The sequence below is a fragment of the Antennarius striatus genome, chromosome 2, assembly GCF_040054535.1.
Source record: "Antennarius striatus isolate MH-2024 chromosome 2, ASM4005453v1, whole genome shotgun sequence".
Classification (NCBI taxonomy): domain Eukaryota; kingdom Metazoa; phylum Chordata; class Actinopteri; order Lophiiformes; family Antennariidae; genus Antennarius; species Antennarius striatus.
This window is the reverse complement of record NC_090777.1, coordinates 28,196,670-28,213,992: the sequence shown is the minus strand read 5'-3', so window position 1 is coordinate 28,213,992 and position 17,323 is coordinate 28,196,670. Positions and strand designations below refer to the sequence as shown.

The 17,323-nt window shown below is 43.7% G+C and overlaps 1 protein-coding gene across 1 annotated transcript; it reads left to right on the top strand.

Annotated features, from left to right (window-relative positions):
- Nucleotides 1-174: 174 nt before the first annotated feature.
- On the top strand, nucleotides 175-15,480 carry LOC137606962 (EMILIN-3). Its single transcript, XM_068332326.1, has 6 exons — nucleotides 175-870; nucleotides 10,229-10,351; nucleotides 10,759-11,078; nucleotides 11,267-11,598; nucleotides 11,698-12,048; nucleotides 12,882-15,480. Exons 1-6 carry the CDS (start codon nucleotides 686-688, stop codon nucleotides 14,025-14,027), a joined length of 2,457 nt encoding a protein of 818 aa, XP_068188427.1. The 5' UTR covers nucleotides 175-685; the 3' UTR covers nucleotides 14,028-15,480.
- The last annotated feature ends 1,843 nt before the right edge of the window (nucleotides 15,481-17,323 follow it).

The window sequence follows — 17,323 nt, the reverse complement described above, 5'->3', positions numbered from 1 at the left end:
CGTGATGCACGAGGGAGGGAGAGGAAATGAAAGTAGGACGACTATTTAGTGATCACCAGATCACTTTCTTTTGCGGTGCAGTCAGCCTGGACGTTTGGGGTGGGATATGTAAATGTAGGCTGTCTCTGCCGGCCCCTCCGGAGGCAGCAGAGCAGCACGCTGCTTTGTGAACACACAGCCTCACTCATGCCTTGTGCAGAGGACTCGGAGGGTCCGGTCTAGTCAGCAGGTCTCACGCACAAATGCATGCATGCGTGTGTGGATCTGTAACTTTCTTAGAGACACAGGCGCACAGTCCTCCCTCCTCTCCTCTGTCCCGCTCCCCTCTTTTCTCCTTTCCCCTCCTTCTGCACACCTTTGTGTTGTTTTCCTTGCCCCTCTTCCTTCTTCCCCCTCCCTCTTCAGCCTCACTAGTTTTCCTTCTGCTCTGTCCTCCCAGCTCAGACCCGCTGGTGCTGGCGTGGACTGAAAGTGGACTGGATGAGATGCTGCTGATGCTACAGCTGTTTGTGCTCCATGTCTCCTTCAGGGCCCACTGAGGAAGGCGAGACTACACGTGAGCTGGAGGACTTCAACGCAACACTCTGAGAAAAAAACCCCACAACTTTCAGTTTACTTCATCAGACAGCTGCATTCTGGAATGAAGTGAGCATTTTAAAGATTTAAAGAAAGAACAGAACTGACAATGAGGAACAAATTGTGTCAACTGGCTGCACAGTTCTTCATCTTCGGAGTGTTGCTATCTGTGGTGAACAGCAAAGGAACTTTCTACGGGGGTCATGTCAACCCTTTCTATGGAAACAGATACAACCTGTACAAAGCTGGACTCAACCCTCACCATTCGCCAAACAAGCCAATGACCCGTCACAAGTAAGTACAGCATTTTTTGACAAACCACAGGCTTTAATGCTTGTTTCATGTCCTGCCTTTTTTCACACTGGCGAATATTGACTTTTAAATTCATTCCTCATACCTTAAGTGCTCGCAAACACAACCACGAGTCACTCTATTCCCCCTTGAGAATGAAATATCAACAGGAAGTTGCAAAAAAAATAAAATATGGTTTTAGTTAAGACATGGGTTTGGTGGGAGATCCTTGAATTGACTCTGTGTTTCTCTCTTACTCACCATCATCATCTCTTTTTCTGTGGTTCACACCTAAAACCATCTGCGGCTGGACTTTTAAACAGTATATACAGAACAACAATCGAATGCTGCCTTATGAAAACAAAGGCATCATTATAATCTTAGCAAAAGGAGCTGCACAGAAATGATGACAGGACTGTTGATCCCTCGCAGCCTCTGCGTTCCTGCATGTGTGCATGTGATGGGAGGGGCGCCTGCAAAAGGGAACGGTTTCGACAACAATCAATATTCAAGACGATGAAACGACGAGTTAAAACCGAGTTCATACCGAAGTGACTAATGAGAATTTATTTCCCGAGTCTGTAAGAAGATTTAGCTTTGCCTGTTTTTCATCAGGGATGTGTGATGTGTGTAAATACGAGCCTGGTGTCATCAGGACCTCAGAGAAATACAACACTCTGTATGCCTGTTATTTGAAAGCCACAAAGCTTTGAGGTGAAATACGGCCTCCCTTTGGTTTTTTCTCCTTCCTTTCTCATCTCATTTGCTTGACTTCCCTTTGAGAGCTGTTATGTTTTTGGACAGTTCCACCGCCGCCTGCTGCTTCACACAAACTTCTACACAACTCAGCTGATTGAACACCCCAACCTCCTCCAATGTGCACCTCCACCTCCGGGGAAAAGGGCTGCATGCACCCCGAGAGCAGAGTCCACATTCAGTCTCCAGCTTTACCATATAAACACCTTCCACATTCTATATATTATTTATTTTTCAATTTTTAAAAAAAATATCAATGTATTTTTTATGTATTTATTAATTTGTAGCTACCTAGCATTAACAAGTTAATCAACAAATGACTGTTTCGGAGAGAGAGAGGTTTACCCACACGTCACACAGTAATGGACAGAAGTCTAATGATTATATTTAGTCATGTGAGATGAGGTGAGGACAAGACACTCAATTAACTGAGACGTCTTAATGTGTCTCATCGTGTTTCTCCATCAATATTATTTATGTGTTATTTGATATTACATTTTAATTCACGAGTGAAAGTTTCTGCCGTGTGTGAATCCCCGCGATGAATCGGTCGTTCTGCTCGAAAGCTAACTTGGTCTTAATGATAGCTGGTCATTAATGATGTGCTGCTGCTGATATTCCCACTCGTGTGTGTGTGTGTGTGTGTGTGTGTGTGTGTGTGTGTGTGTGTGTCCAGCTCTGGTGTTAATGCCTGAGCTGCTGACCCACCTTGGCTACAGTGGCCCCTGGGGACATGTCTGTTTCGGACCACCACCGCAGATATATGAGCTGAGTTGTTGTCAGCCTGACCACTCAGTGGAAATAGAGACTTGAAAATAACACACGTGTCATTGTGTGTGTGTGTGTGTGTGTGTGTGTGTGGGTGTGTGTGTGTGTGTGTGTGTGTGTGTGTGTTTTGTGGCTTCTGTATTTGCTCCTTTATTTTTGTGAAGGATGCTCGTCATCCGCTTTCACTGCATCTAAATGCAAACTTGTTTCTGACTACGTCATCATCTCCAAGAGCATAAAAACTATTATTATCTTCATCACATTTAACATTTGTAACACAAAGAGCGACGACAAAGACAAGAGCCGACAAAAACGAGTCCAGCATCCATCAACCATCTCTAACCATGTGGGCTTTTTCATGATGTCATAAATCAGTTAGGATCACAGCGGTTGCCAAATGTCTCCACTGATCAGATTGAAACATATCCCATGATATGTGAGACAGAGATCAAAGGTTAAAGGTCGGTGTGTTGTGTCGAGGTTAGAGGTTATGGGTGGCGGTTACAAGTTTGTGTTGAGTGTCCAGTGGAGGACAAGAATGAAGCTTGTCTCCTGCAATGGGATCCTGGTTAGGAACAGAAAAAGATCTAATTTACTGCTCTCCCCCCACTTTGAAAAAGGTTGTTGTGATCTTTTTATCCACATTAAAGTCATCCTTAACCGACCCTTTCTCATGGACAGAAGCTCTGAAAATATAGATGGCGACGCAAGTATCTTTATGTGGAGCTACAGACGCTGCTATCGGCCCGACGGGTGACTCACATCTGGGTTCTGGGAGGCAAAACGCTTCAGCTCAGCTGGGCCCAGTAGCAGCTGTCCAATCAGCACAGTGAAAAATAAACATTATGTCTAATGTGGGGTGGAGGTGGTTACCTCTGGGTTTCCATCTAGCCTGTTTCTGTGGAGTCTCAATGTTCTCCACATGTCTGTATGCGTTCCCTCTGCGGTTCCCCTCCTACAATCCAAAAAAAAAAATCGACCACAGGGGTCAAACCTCTGGATCTCACTGGTCTGTAGGTGTGAATGTCAGTGGGAATGGAGTTTTTGTCTTTATATGTGTCAGCCCTTGTGATGAGTTCTCGCCTGATGTCAGCTGTGATAGGCTACGACCTCTCCGTGACCTCACAGAGCATGAGCCAGTTGGAAGAGATGAACGCTCAACGTGACATTGCTTGAACAATTACGTTCTGCGTTTGTTTGTAAGGGCGTCTCATTATCAAGAGCTGAATAATCTGGACATTTCTGGACAAAGCCTCGCCAGGATTAAATAGATGATGACTGGTGTTTCCTTCTAACATCTGGAGTTTGACTGCTGCGGCTTTTTAGAGACATGATAAACTGAATAAAGGTGAATCCAACACTTTCCTGCGGTTATATTCATTTGTTATGTTGAAGTCCTCCATGCTGGTTTGAGTCTGTCAGAGGCTGCGATTCTGACTGTGTGACCATGTGCCAGTGCTGATCTCAGATCTGATGTCAACTTAAATTATACTTCCTGCTACTAGTTCAGTGTGAACCAGAGCTGATGTTGCATCTTTAGAAATAGATGAGCCATAGAGTGTGGAGCCCAATAGACTTAAAATTGAAGGATTGTCCCTTTAAAACATCTTTTAATGACATATAAATAATCCTCAAACAAATTCTGAAGAATGAAAGTGTTTAATTTAACGTATAAAACACATGAAATTCTTAAAAATGCAACTACCAAATAATCGCAACATTTTTTTTTAACCTTTGCGAGCCGTTATCTCCCACAAATCACTTCTCTCAAATGCGTTTCTAGGTGCAGACAGAATAATAAGCCTAAGAAATCAAAAAATTCGGTTTGAATCCCCTTTTTATTTAAAGAAACAGCGAGCCATTGTTACTTCAAGAAGATTAAGTGCTTTGGGAAATGCCTGACTAAAAGTGTTTTTCCACTACTGTTTGTTTAAGCCTCTTAAGGAGAAAATTACTGCAGAACAAAACAACATAAAGAACACACCACGTATTGGCAGATGTAGCTGTCAGATTGAGTGTGATTGTAAAGTTGTGAACACTTCCCACATTTACATGGTTTTATTGCCGTAGTACAAATCACAGGCAGCGCATGTGTTAAAGTAGCATGTGTAAAACTAATGTTCTGTCTCTGAGCCGGCGGTGAATGATGACGTTATTCCTTTTTCGGTCCTGGAGCTGGGAGCATCACATCTTTCCTTCAACCCTAATCAGAAGCCACCAGAGTAGCATCAATCAAGCCCACACTAGTGGGCCTTCAAGACCTGCCAGTTGGCTAGAAATAAGTTTCATTTAGAGTGTAAAACAAAAAAGATGGGCCCTGAAGGAGAGCTGGAAGCCCGAAGACTGTCGTTAAAAAGGTCCTATTAAGATTGTGGGGTTTTCTATCTGGCCTGCTCCGGTCGTAAATCTGTCAGAGGCTACAAGCAGTGGTCTGGGTTCAAAAAGTCAGGAACTTTGCAGGTGAGAGAGCGGCCAGCAAATGTGGAAGGCGAGCCCTTTAGTGCCACAGTGTCAAAACAACAGAGGCATTGGAAGGAAAAGTGGCTTGTTAGCGCGCCAGAGATGTCAGAGTTATGATGAGCCAACACAGAGGGGCTGCGAGAGCAATCTAAATAGAGAGAGAAAACAAATTCCAAACAGAGGCAAGAGCAGAACTGGTATGCTTAGATAATAAACAGAATTACCTTCAGTTTGTAGATTTTGCAGTAAAAAAAAAAAAAAAAAAGGGATGGGGAAGGAACGTTATGAGAAAAAGGAGATTTGAAAGGTGAGTTGTTCTGGGCCCAGTGGAGGGTGGAGGTCTGGCAGCAATAATATTTGCCGAAAATGTTCCACAAGAGAATCTGAGATGGGAATTCTGCTTTCCCCCTGGGAGGCTGTGAAGCGATTTAGGAACTGTAATGCTATACTGGAAATATTTACAGTGGGACCAGACTAGAAGTCAAAAATGACACGGCGTAAGTGACGATAGTTTGGGGTTGAAAGAAGGATGTGAAGGTAGAGAGAGAGAGAGAGAGAGAGAGAGAGAGAGAGAGAGAGAGAGAGAGAGAGAGAGAGAGAGAGAGAGAGAGAGAGAGAGAGAGAGAGAGAGAGAGAGAGAGAGAGAGAGAGAGAGAGAGAGAGAGAGAGAGAGAGAGAGAGAGAGAGAGAGAGAGAGAGAGAGAGAGAGAGAGAGAGAGAGAGAGAGAGAGAGAGAGAGAGAGAAATTTAGCAGCTTGACGTTTTACAGTCTACTCGAAAGGAGGAGAAGTTTTGATATCATTTAGGGAGGGAGAAACTAAGGTCAGGAGGGTCACACAAAAACAGCATAATAGATTGGGATGGGTGGTTCAGTGCAGGGTCACATACATTCTAAGCTTCCAGTAATTTGTGTTTTCTTGCTCTTTGCAATGTGATTTGACAGATTCTGGTAAAAAACACTTAAGAGCAGAAAAAAAATTGGAAATTCTGCCAGACAGAAGTTTACGTTTACCTCCGTGTCACCTTCATCCAGGGTACCATAGCAACCAACTCAAAGTTAACATCATTTAAAAGAATAAACTGATGGTGAGATATAACATTCCAAAAGCGGATGATGCTGCAAAGAACTTTTAATGTTTTGGTTGGCAACTATTGACAAGATGTGAATTACAGCCCTTCAGTTCCTTTAAATCAATGTCAGTGTTTTGGCATCAAGTTGCCACTCTGAAATTTACATTTGACCATTTGGTATATGAAATGTCATCACCTCATCATTTTATTGCCAATTTGTGATCGTGTTGTCATAAGTGATAAATGAGTTTTGAAGAATTTCTCTCTAAAGTCACTTTTCAGATACAACAACCTAGAGAATGACAAGGACAACAAGCTTTATGGTGAATCATTGTCCAGTATATTGTGTTTATTCCCATCAGCATCACCTTACTGTGTTCAGTGCTAAAGAGGCTAATGCTAACATGGAAACATTTAACGTCATCATAGGAATGTTATAATCCTGACTTTAGCATTATCTCAGGTCCTCACAGAGCACAGCTCTAGGCTTTATGATGTGTTCTATTGCCTCCCTCCACCCTAACCCCCCACCTCTCACAGCCTGTGTTCCACATTATTGCCGTTGTTACCCCTCAGATTGGTTCACCTGCCTTTAAATCACGTCTTTAACTCTTGTTTGAAAGCAGTTCACCTCTCCCCAATATTTCTTTCATGCTTTAAAAATTTCTAATGACCTGCGACTCACCTCGTGGGTCACGGATCTGCTGGAGCCCATCTGAGAGGCGGGGTACACCCTGAATGAGACGCCAGCTCATCGTGGGGCCACATCAAAAACAAATAAACACCCATGCTGACACAGACAATGTGGTGTGACCAATTCATTCTAAGCTGCCTGTTTTCGGAGGAAACCGGAGAACTCAGAGAGAACCCACTCAGATATGTGGAGAACATACAAATCTTCACAGACAGGAATAGAACCCAGAACCTTCTCACTGTGAGGCGCTACCCACCACAAAGTCGTACTAATGGATCCTTCACACTGGGGGTGGTAGTGATGAACTCCAGGTGTAATTTGGGGACTAAAGTCCCCAAACAATTCACACTAAAATGACAGCTGGTAGAACTAAATTAAAATGAAATCTGACATGACAGTAATAATATAATTGGCTGATTTAAATAGCATCAAAATCTGATTGGCTTGAATTTTTTTTTAAAAAAAGGAAATGCCCTGGAACCTGTGATATTTATGAATCAGTGACCTCAAAGGTCGTTTTCTCATGCTGTTTGTTTGTTTGTAATGCGTTCTAATGCTGCTTCTATTTGTGTCACGGATCACGTCGATTTGATCTAAATGACTTCTACTGTCTGGCACTTCATCGGCTTCCTGTTCATCTGTCACTGAGCTAAAAGAAACATCACAAAGTATTTGTACCTTTGAAATCCAGTCTCCTTGTGTCGCATTGGCTGAGGGATGAGGTGTTAAAATAGCCCCGAGTTCCCGTGTCTCTCTCTCTCCTCTGATCATTCTGATTCATAATCCAGTCTTTTTTTAGGATTAAGTGCTATCTCCAGAGTGTTCTTCCTCTAAACACAGACATGATTGTGAAATGGAAGTGGTCACCAACGGGTCCCAGCTGGACAAAGTCTGAGAAAACTCCAAACACCCCCAAAAGAAATCACACTTTTCTTCCCACATTTGTCCACTGAAGCAGCTCAGGTTCATGTTTCTGGTAATAAAGTTTATACAGACCTCCTCCTGTGGAGTTGTGTGGTCTGCATAGATGTGACATAAAAGGCTGCGGGGCTTCAATATGTGTATAAAAACACACACATACACGGCTCACACACACACGCACACACACACACACACACACATACATACACAATATCACTATCTCTCAGCATTCATCCTTCAAAGTCTGTTTTTACACGGCGGTAACCTGCGGCTTGTTCCAGTCGACACAGAGACACGATTTTTTTAAAGCTTGACTTTGATTCTCATAAGCCAGAAACCCCCCCCCCCATCACCACCACCACCAACCCCCCAGTCTTTTCACAAGTGGGGATAAAATATCACTCACAGACCCAAATGGCATTGACAGATCTGTGAAAACAGGCAAAAAGCAGTCTGGGGGGGTGGGGATGGGGGGGTAAAGAGATGCAGAAACAGGGACGTCCAAGAGAACATAGTTGTTTTCTTTTTCATCCGTCGTACATCTGGATCCTGTGATGTCACAGTCTGAAGGTCATTGCACCCCCCTCCCCCCCCAGATGTGCACTTGACAAGCAAATCAGAGAACATGGTCACTTTACACAGCGCTGATCACCACTGCATGCAACGTGAGAGGGAGGGAGGGAGGGGGTCACACTCTGGCTGCACCGTATAACAGATTTATGCACATTGCTTTCCATCAGCTGTCCAAAAAATCCGTGTGTGGCTTTAGTTTTTCCGATACCCAAAAAAAAAAAGTCACAAAGCTGCATGTCACAGGTAATAAATCATTTATATATGAAGAAACCCACTCACTACTATAGAAGTTAACAGCATAATTTATTATTCTTAATGCTGGGAATCTCTCCTACCATCGGCGTGTGAATAGGACTCTATGTGAAGACACTTGTGTTAGGACTTTCTTTATTCTCTGTGAGCAGCACAAGAGATCAGTGCAACCAGTGTTATCACCCCCCCACCCCCCCCTTGGGATTTAAAGAAAAAAGCAGCCTGCAGGTGGGGTGTTGGCCAGGGAAAATGTATGAATGTCAATTTATTAGCAGCAATGTAACATTAGCAGACTGGGCCGTGAACCAGCGCTTTTTTTTGTTTTTTTTTACCAGATGTTAAAGTCTTGATTTCTTAAGCCTCAAATACAATCTGATACATTAAAGCAAAGTGGTCAAGCCCATAATAATAATAATAATAATGATAATAATAATCCTAAACAAATAGGAAGTGGCCTGTGCAAGTTTAAAGTGCTTTGAGAACACCCATCCTACCACATCAGCTCAGGTCAGAAGCACCACTTCCTTAAAAACACATGATTTGACAGCATCCTGTCAGGCTGGTATGAATGGAGCTCTGTCAGTCCCACTCCTTTCATTTTTTTTTTTTCTCACCGCATTTAACATATGTTAACACACACACACACACACACACACACACACACACACACACACGCTTGCCAGCACAGTCAGCATTTTGGAGAAAGCAACCACCACCGCAGTAGTTTCTCATAGATTCTGACAGACTCCGGCGCCTGTTGACTCTCTTAACCCGTTAACTGGTCATGCGGTCCCTCCACCGCCACCCCAACCCCCACCCCGGGGTCCCTCCCTGCCCCCTCCAAACACTTCTATTTGTCTTGAAACAGCTGTGGAGCACCATTAAGTACAGCATGTGTTACTAAATGTTCCCCTCTGAATGTAAGAAATGTCTCTCATGTGAGCCCAAGGAGCGCAGATCATCATTTCCTGTGTTGCACGGAGCCAGGGAAACATTTAGCAGTTGCTGTAGTTGCACTGGCAATGAAGCAAAAGGAGATCGAAGGTCCAACTCCAGCGTGATGCAACATCTGTTCAAAATAGAAAAATTGAACTTCTAATGTCTTGGTCCGGATACACACTGTATCTGACCACTTTCGGAATTGGAAACAGTCTTGACACAAATCTCATTACAAAACAAAATGTGTTTTGAGTGGGGAAAGAAGTTAACAAATTATCATTTTAAAGAACAAGGAAACAAACGGAGGTATCCATAAATCTGTGGTTAATAAAATTAAACATGGAAACATCACTCAAAATAATTATTCCAAATGCAATATAAAGCTCTTCTATGAAATCCGTTTCAAAAGTTGTAACATCTGGTTATAGGGTTCCAAACAAAGACGCAAAATGGAAATGAATAAATCTAATCTGAGGCTAACTTTATCAGGAACAGACACGTCCTTATTTCAATCGATTAAAACAGGAATTTGGGAAAAGTGGTGCAAAGCTGCTTATAAAAACTAAGAAAAGAGGAAAACAATGAAGGTGCAGAACAAGACAACACAGATTACATGCAGGGATATTAATGAGCATTACAATAGAGTTAATGAACGCTTCACACGCAAATAAAAACTTGTTTTCGAGCAGCTGGAGGTGTCGAGTAGCAGCAATGATACTAAAATAAATGAAACATTCTCCTTTCTGTAATTAATAATGTTAATGAAAGCAAAGCAGATGTTCTTTGAATTTAATGCACTCGAAACTTAAATCTTATGATGTCTAATGTTAGAAGCATTAAGTTTCATACAAGAGCACAACTGTTATTATTTTATCTGTGGTGTTGATGTATTTATTTAACGCTACCATCGCTCTGCTATCCACACAGAAACCACTGTGCCTATGTGGTCCAGAAGAACATCACATGCACCATGCAGGATGGAGTGTCCACCTTTGTGAAGGCTGAATACACCACCAAGTGCATCTGGGGTCAGAAGTGTCCTGTTGTCATGTGAGTAATTCAAGGAAGAAAAAGATAAGACATGAAACTGGAATAAATTAATCTGTTAAAGCTTCAATGTTAAACTTTTGACGGTTCAGTCGCAGTTATGAATGTATAATTCAGGAAACAGCAGCAAAGAAATAATGTAGACGATGGTTTGTGAGAATGCTGCCCTCTAGTGTTCAATTTATACAATGATAGGCAGTCAATGCTTGAGTGTACTGTATGTATGTATGTATGTATGTATGTATGTATGTATGTATGTATGTATGTATGTATGTATGTATGTATGTATGTATGTATGTGTGGATGGATGGATGTATGTATGTGTGGATGGATGGATACATAGGATGTGATAAACACTATAAAATGAAGTAAAGATGTCAGCTGACAGTTTACTGTGGTGCTTCCTTCAGGTACCGGACCTTCTTCAAGCCGAAGTATAAAGTGGGCTACAAGACAGTGACGGAGCTGGAGTGGAGGTGTTGTCCCGGTTACTCTGGAGAAAACTGCTACGACGGCCCCACGATGCTGCCTGATGGAATGACACCTTTTAAGGGTCCAGGGTTCCCCCATCGCCCTGGGATCAAGGGTTTCCCCTATGGCCCCAAACCCCCCGTGGAACCCAGACCAGGAGAGGGTCATCTGCAGCCCGGTAAACCTCTGCCTGGTGTTCCTGACCACAGAATAATCCCTGGTGGACAGCTGCCTCCTGGGAATGGAAGACCCAACTATGGTGAGAACACACATACACACACACACACACACACACACACAGCCTTGAGGTTCACACCTGCCCTGTGTGAACCTGCGTGTGTGAATGAATCTGGACCGAATAAATATTTTCTATTTCTCCTTTCAAACTCCCTTAATGTACAAAAAAAATCTCTTAATCTGTTTGATCCCTGGTTATACTGGAATCAGGGGTTTCGGGAGTGACTGGAGAACGTTTGGACCGCATGGAGGAGGACCTGCGACGCCTCACCCAGGGCCTGGACACACTGAACGGCGTGGTGGCCGGCCTCGAGGAAAGACTTCGCACGTCCCTTCGAGAAGATACCAACAAAATCCTGGTGTCCCTGATGCCTAACGGTCCTCGTGGGTCCGACTCGGTGGGATTTGGGGTGATTCCAGATGGGACTCCTGGTGGGCTGGACGTGGAAGGAAGCTTTATTGGTTTCGGAGACTTATCAGGAAGAGTGACGGAAGTGAGGGATGAGCTGCGTGCCAAAGTTCACATGATAGAGGAAATACAGGTAAGAGCTTGTATTAAACTCATTGAATTCATCATCAACATGGATTGATTGGGTTTCATTCATCCTTCTCCTCTTAATCCCATCCTTGTGTACCCTTAGGGGATGGTGTTGGGTCATGATGGACAGCTGAAGAAGCTGTTGGAAGGAGCTAGAGGCAGACCCGTTCCTGGTCCCAGTTCCACCGCTCATCTGGACGAGATCTTGGACGTCAAACTGGCCGGAGTGAGAGCGGAGATCCTGGACGGCTTCGAGCGCCGCGTGACCACGCTGGAGAACCACTGTGACACAAAGATCGGAGAGGTGCAGAGGCAGTGCCACAGGGATCACATCGACGGTCAGGAGCAGATGCAGCAATCCCTGGATGGAAGAGAGACCGGGATCAGGGAAGAACTGGGGTCTTTACAGGCGCAGATCCAGGGTCTTACTCTGACTGAGAGCTGCTGTGGACAGGTATGACATGGATGGGATTCATCAAGTTTTTAAAAACACTCCAAGTGTGGTTTCATGTTAGACATAATTGACATAACTATTTATATGAAATGTAGGATTAGTTTAGCTTTAAAGCAGAAAAAAGGAAAACAAAAGGCTGAAAAGATCCATCAGCACCAGATGACCTGGAGGTGGGCTATCTCCCTTAAACTAGTATCTGAAATAGTCTCCTTTGTAAATCCAATATTGGATTGAGGAGCTATTTTTGTCCCAAGCTCTTCATCTTCGTTTGGCTGTAACTCAGTGCTTTGTGTTAAGGGGTAGTTCAAGTCTGTACCCCAAGGAGCAGAGACTGACACAAACGTAAAAATAAACAGTTTTATTGCTCAGGCAAAAACACAAGTGAGCAATGACACCAAAACAACAGAGCAAAAATTAATAAAAATCTACAACACTGAAAAGAGCATGTAGCAGCGAGAAGACTAGGGACACTAGCATTACGAACACAGGACAAAATAATCTGGCACCCTCTTAGGGAAAAGCCAGGCCTTTTAAAATGAGGCTGATGAGCAGAGTGGGAACTGGTGTGGCTCGTCAGCCGCTACGATCCAGACACGCCCTCTGCCACAGCCACACCTGTCAGGAGAAAATGAGTCTTCACAATAACAGACCTGTCAAGCACACAAACAGAACCATGACACTTTGCTTATAATTGATAGGAGTTTCTGCAAATAATCACATTTCTCTAAAGGTCAAACTGTTCCTTTTAATTAAATAGTACCATTTTCAGGGACTGTATGCCACAGGCAAAGCAATATGTCCAGTATGTACTAATACGTTGCTGGTTTTTGCAGGTGAACAGTCTTTCTCAGCGTGTGCTGCTGCTGGAGGAGTCCGTTAAAGGGTTAACAGAATCTCAGAGACACCTCCAGACCGCCATCAATGACCAGAGCTTCCACGTGGAAACTCTTATTGAGAACCGCCTGGTGGATATAGAAAGCCGCCTCAATACCACAGGGGATGGAGTTGACGGGGTAGCAGCGCTCCCTGGTGGTGTGGATGGCTTCAAGACCATGCTGGAGGACAAGCTGAAGACCTTGGAGGAGAGAGTGTTCGTGGCTGTGGAGGAGCTGAGTAACGCCACCGCTCCGGCTCTCCTGGAGGGTCAGGTGGTCCCGGCGCTGGAGACGGAGATCGAGTCCGTGAGGAGGAGAGTGGAGGGGGACCTGGATGGTATTCAGAAACAATTAATAGATCTGGAGCTCCTCTGCACCTCCTCCTGCTCACCCTCGACCCCATCGGCGTCAGGCGTCAGTGTCACTGAAGTAGATGAACACTGTGAGGGGATGGAGAAGAAAATGTCCAACCGCCTGGACTCCCATTCGGACCAGTTGCATCGCCTCAACAACACCCTGCAAAACGTGCTCTTCCGTATCGCCCAAGAGGACATGGAAGGCAACGTCCACGGAGAGATCACTCTGCTGAAGATCAACATCAACTCCGTCAACCGCACCCTGAAAGGTTTAAAGGAGTCTATTAACTTTATTGCGAGTGAAGTGGGTCACGCTAACGACACGTGGCAGCAGAGAGAGAACCAGCTCGTGAACCAGGTGCACGGAATCACCAAACTGGTGGGCCATCAAACGTCCCTCCTGGGGGCCGGGGAGAGGCGGCTGGCCCTGCTGAAGGAAGAGCTGGTGGCCCTGAAGAGACGGCTGTCCGGGGAGCTGCACGGCTGCAGGAGCACGGCCATAGAGGTGCAGAAGGAGGTGAAGGATGTCGATAGCAGGGTGAGCCGAGTGGAGGGCCAGTGCAGCACCCTGGGGGAGCTGGCGGAGCAACTGGAGAGGATCAGGGCAGAGCTTGAGAGACACTCGGACTCATATCTGGCTCAGCTCAACGGCTCCCTGGCCGTCCATTCAGAAAAGCTCGCAGAGCTGAAAGGGGAAGTTAAAAACTGTGCGGACAAGGAAGGTGTGAATCAAAAAGGAGACCAGTAGCATTTGAGCTATGGCGGGAAAAAAAGCAAACAAAACTTTTCATTAGGATGAAGTGACTTCCTCAGCTTCTTTACTATCTTTCATGCCCTATATGTATAGCTGCACATTAACTAAACCAGTCATTTCTCATAAGCTCCCTCCGCCGATGTCTCTAGTGAAGCGAGGAAGTCACAGGATACAAAGACACACTTATGATTGTATAGCTGGGCAATGTTATCCCTTGAGATTTTATTCTATAGGGCATTTTTTTTTTCTGATGTTGATTGTTTTGTCTTCACTTTTTACCTTTTTTTTTAACTTAAACAAAGTGACTGCATTGCTCTGACGTTAAACTGTTTTATTAGAGAAACTATATCAAAACAAAGTGGATTATATGGGACTAATACGCTGCTACGGGTTTCTACTGACAAGCACACTTGACATCCTCTGTGTGGACACTTGTCTGGTTATTTTTTTAAATTTTTTTTTCGTTGTTGTTTGAAAAAATACTGTAAGTCATCTTGGTGCTATTTACATTTTTTTGTAAACTTCTGTTTGACACATGTTTGAGAATGATAAGTATTTGTGTTTTGACAGTTTTTTTTTTTTTTTTTTAATTTCTGATTGCATTGCTACACGTTGCAGAGTAGTTCCAAAATTGACCATTAGAGGGCAGTGACAACATATTTCTTGGCGTGGTAGATGGAAAGAAATAAAATCTCAAACACTCCAGAGTAGAAGTGTTTTCTTACAGTAAAACAAAATCACTCCAATATAATTTAACTTACACCTGTAATAAGAGTTATATACATGATCAGCATTCTCATAATGTTATGGCTAAACTCTCTTCCCATTTATTTCTTTATATTTTTGAAAAATACGTACAACAAAAATGAGAAAAAAGGCAATTAGATTATTAGTTTCGAACTAAGGCTTCAAATTTGAAAAAAGTCATTTGTTTGTCATCACTAGAAGTGAATTGCACTTCAAGCGTGCAGCATGAAAGGAATGCATTATTCCAAAAAGTGCTCTCTGTCAGTCTGTGTCCTCTGTTCCAGCCACAATGTGGACATTCATCCCTGCACCTGTTAGAGAACTGGACAGTTAATTTAAAGCTCATCTAAATAAATGGATAACTAATACTCAGCTGCACCATCTAATGCTGTGTTGTGTTTTAATATATAAAATGAATAACAATGTAATTCTAATTTCATACTGGTTTTTTTTTTTGTTTTTTAGGGTGACTTTGTAATATCTCTCCGATGACTACAAATGAAAAATCAGATTTATTTACAGCTGTGCTCCTTCATGTGGATTGTCGCTGTTAAATATCCTACGAGATTAAAATGTAATTGAATACAAAACTAAATTAATATTTTAGTATACTACACCAACTAAAGCAATTAAGCATAACTTCACTGGTTATGCTACTTCATTTGTTGATGACAAAAATAAAAATCAAGTCTGTTTTGCTTTCACTAGAACTCTTTTTTTGGTTTGTTTCTGATATGAACAAATAATAGGAGGAAGAAGGAAATCTGTCATTTTTAGCAACACACACACACGCACGCACACATACACACACACAAAGGGATGCCCTTCACACACATAGTGGAGTTAAAGGCGGCCATCTAGCAGCCGCCTAGTAGCTCATTCATGTTGATTTTTTTTAAATAAATATGAGTAGTGCCGGCACGAGAAAACTGTGGAAATGAAACAGCGTGAATTCGTCCCGACTGACCACATTCATACTAAACCAGATCACTAGACTGTGGTCATGTGAGGCAGTCAGATGATAAGGTGAGGTCACGAGGTGAAGAGAGGGGGATCGTCGTGTTTACAGAGGCTGGCTGAGACTCAGCGATAAAGAATGGAGCTGAGTGATGTGAACCGTGAAAATTAGTCGACCTCATAACACTCACGCTCTGTCAGCAGATCTTCTATGTGGCATCAGCACATAGTTTTTATAGAGCACATCTCTTGGTGACCAGAACAGTATGAAGCAATCACAATATTAAAAAAGAAAAAAGGACTAAACTCAAAATAGAAATCTGGAGGTGCAGTTTGGAGTGAATGGAGAGGCTGGAGGTCAAAGACAAAAGCAAGAATGGATCCGGAGTGGTGAAGAAAAAAACCCAAAAACCTGTTGATGGATGATAGTGAGAAAACTGTGAACCAGGACACACAAAAAAAATAAAATAAAAATAGGACAGTGGGATGGCATCAGAGAGCAGACAGTGCATGAGTCAGTGTGGAGAAGAGGCAAACTCAGATAATGAGCCTGACTGGCTGAACTCCAGCCGATGGACGGCATGTGACGGCGAGGGAAAGCAGGAGCACAAAGGATGGACGCGGAGACAAAACAGTGCAGCCGTGTTGGGGGGCGGGGGGCAGAAAGAATGTCCGTATCTGAAACAGATTTTCCCACTATCTGGCCCCTCAGCTGTTTCCCTTGTATCCTAACAGGAAAGAATACGCGTGCACGCCCATAATGCATCAGCTGCATCAGGGCCAAAGGCTGCAGCGCCAAAACCGAACCACAAATACCTGAAAGACCCACAGCAGGAAGGGGAGGAAAGAGACTCGCCGTCCATCCATCCATCAATCATCCATCCATCCATCCATCTTGTAGATGGTACAACTGTAATCATTTCGCTTCTTCCACTTTAGGTCTCCTGGATCCTATCCTGGCTGCCAACGGGCGAGAGGCGGGGTACATCCCGGATACATCGCCAACGCTTTGTGGAGCCACATGAAGGACAACCACTTACACACCTACACACACACACACACACACACACACACACACACACACACACACACACACACACACACACACACACACACACACACACACACACACACGTAGAGCTCATGCTCATACCTGAGAACATGACAAACAGTTGTGTAATGGCAAGGTGACATTCTGAGGTCATGTGACAGCTACACACGGGGACAGTGGCATCATTGTTCCTCTGCATACAGGAAACGAGACAGAGTACGTACAACATCCCATGATGCACTTCTGCTCCCTGTGAGTCAAACATGAGACTTAATGAGAGGCAAGGCTCTTTGATCCTTATCAGTAGATAACATATCAGATGGAAGGTTAACACTACCATAACTACATTTGAATGGAATTACTGTTGTATGTATGTATGTGTGTGTGTGTGTGTGTGTGTGTGTGTGTGTGTGTGTGTGTGTATCTACATGCTTAAAAAACGCACAGAGAATCGACTCTGCACCACTGAAAGCCACAAAGTTCGTTATTTCCTGATGCAGAGTCTCCTTGCAGATGTAGTATGGGGTGCATCGCC

What these genes read in the sequence shown, in the direction of transcription:
- LOC137606962 (XM_068332326.1), top strand. Translation starts at nt 686, where the DNA reads ATGAGGAACAAATTGTGTCAACTGGCTGCACAGTTCTTCATCTTCGGA. An exon ending in CAGAAGTGTCCTGTTGTCAT is followed by an intron (nt 10,352 to 10,758) that starts GTGAGTAATTCA and finishes TGCTTCCTTCAG; the next exon opens with GTACCGGACCTTCTTCAAGC. An exon ending in CTGAGAGCTGCTGTGGACAG is followed by an intron (nt 12,049 to 12,881) that starts GTATGACATGGA and finishes TGGTTTTTGCAG; the next exon opens with GTGAACAGTCTTTCTCAGCG.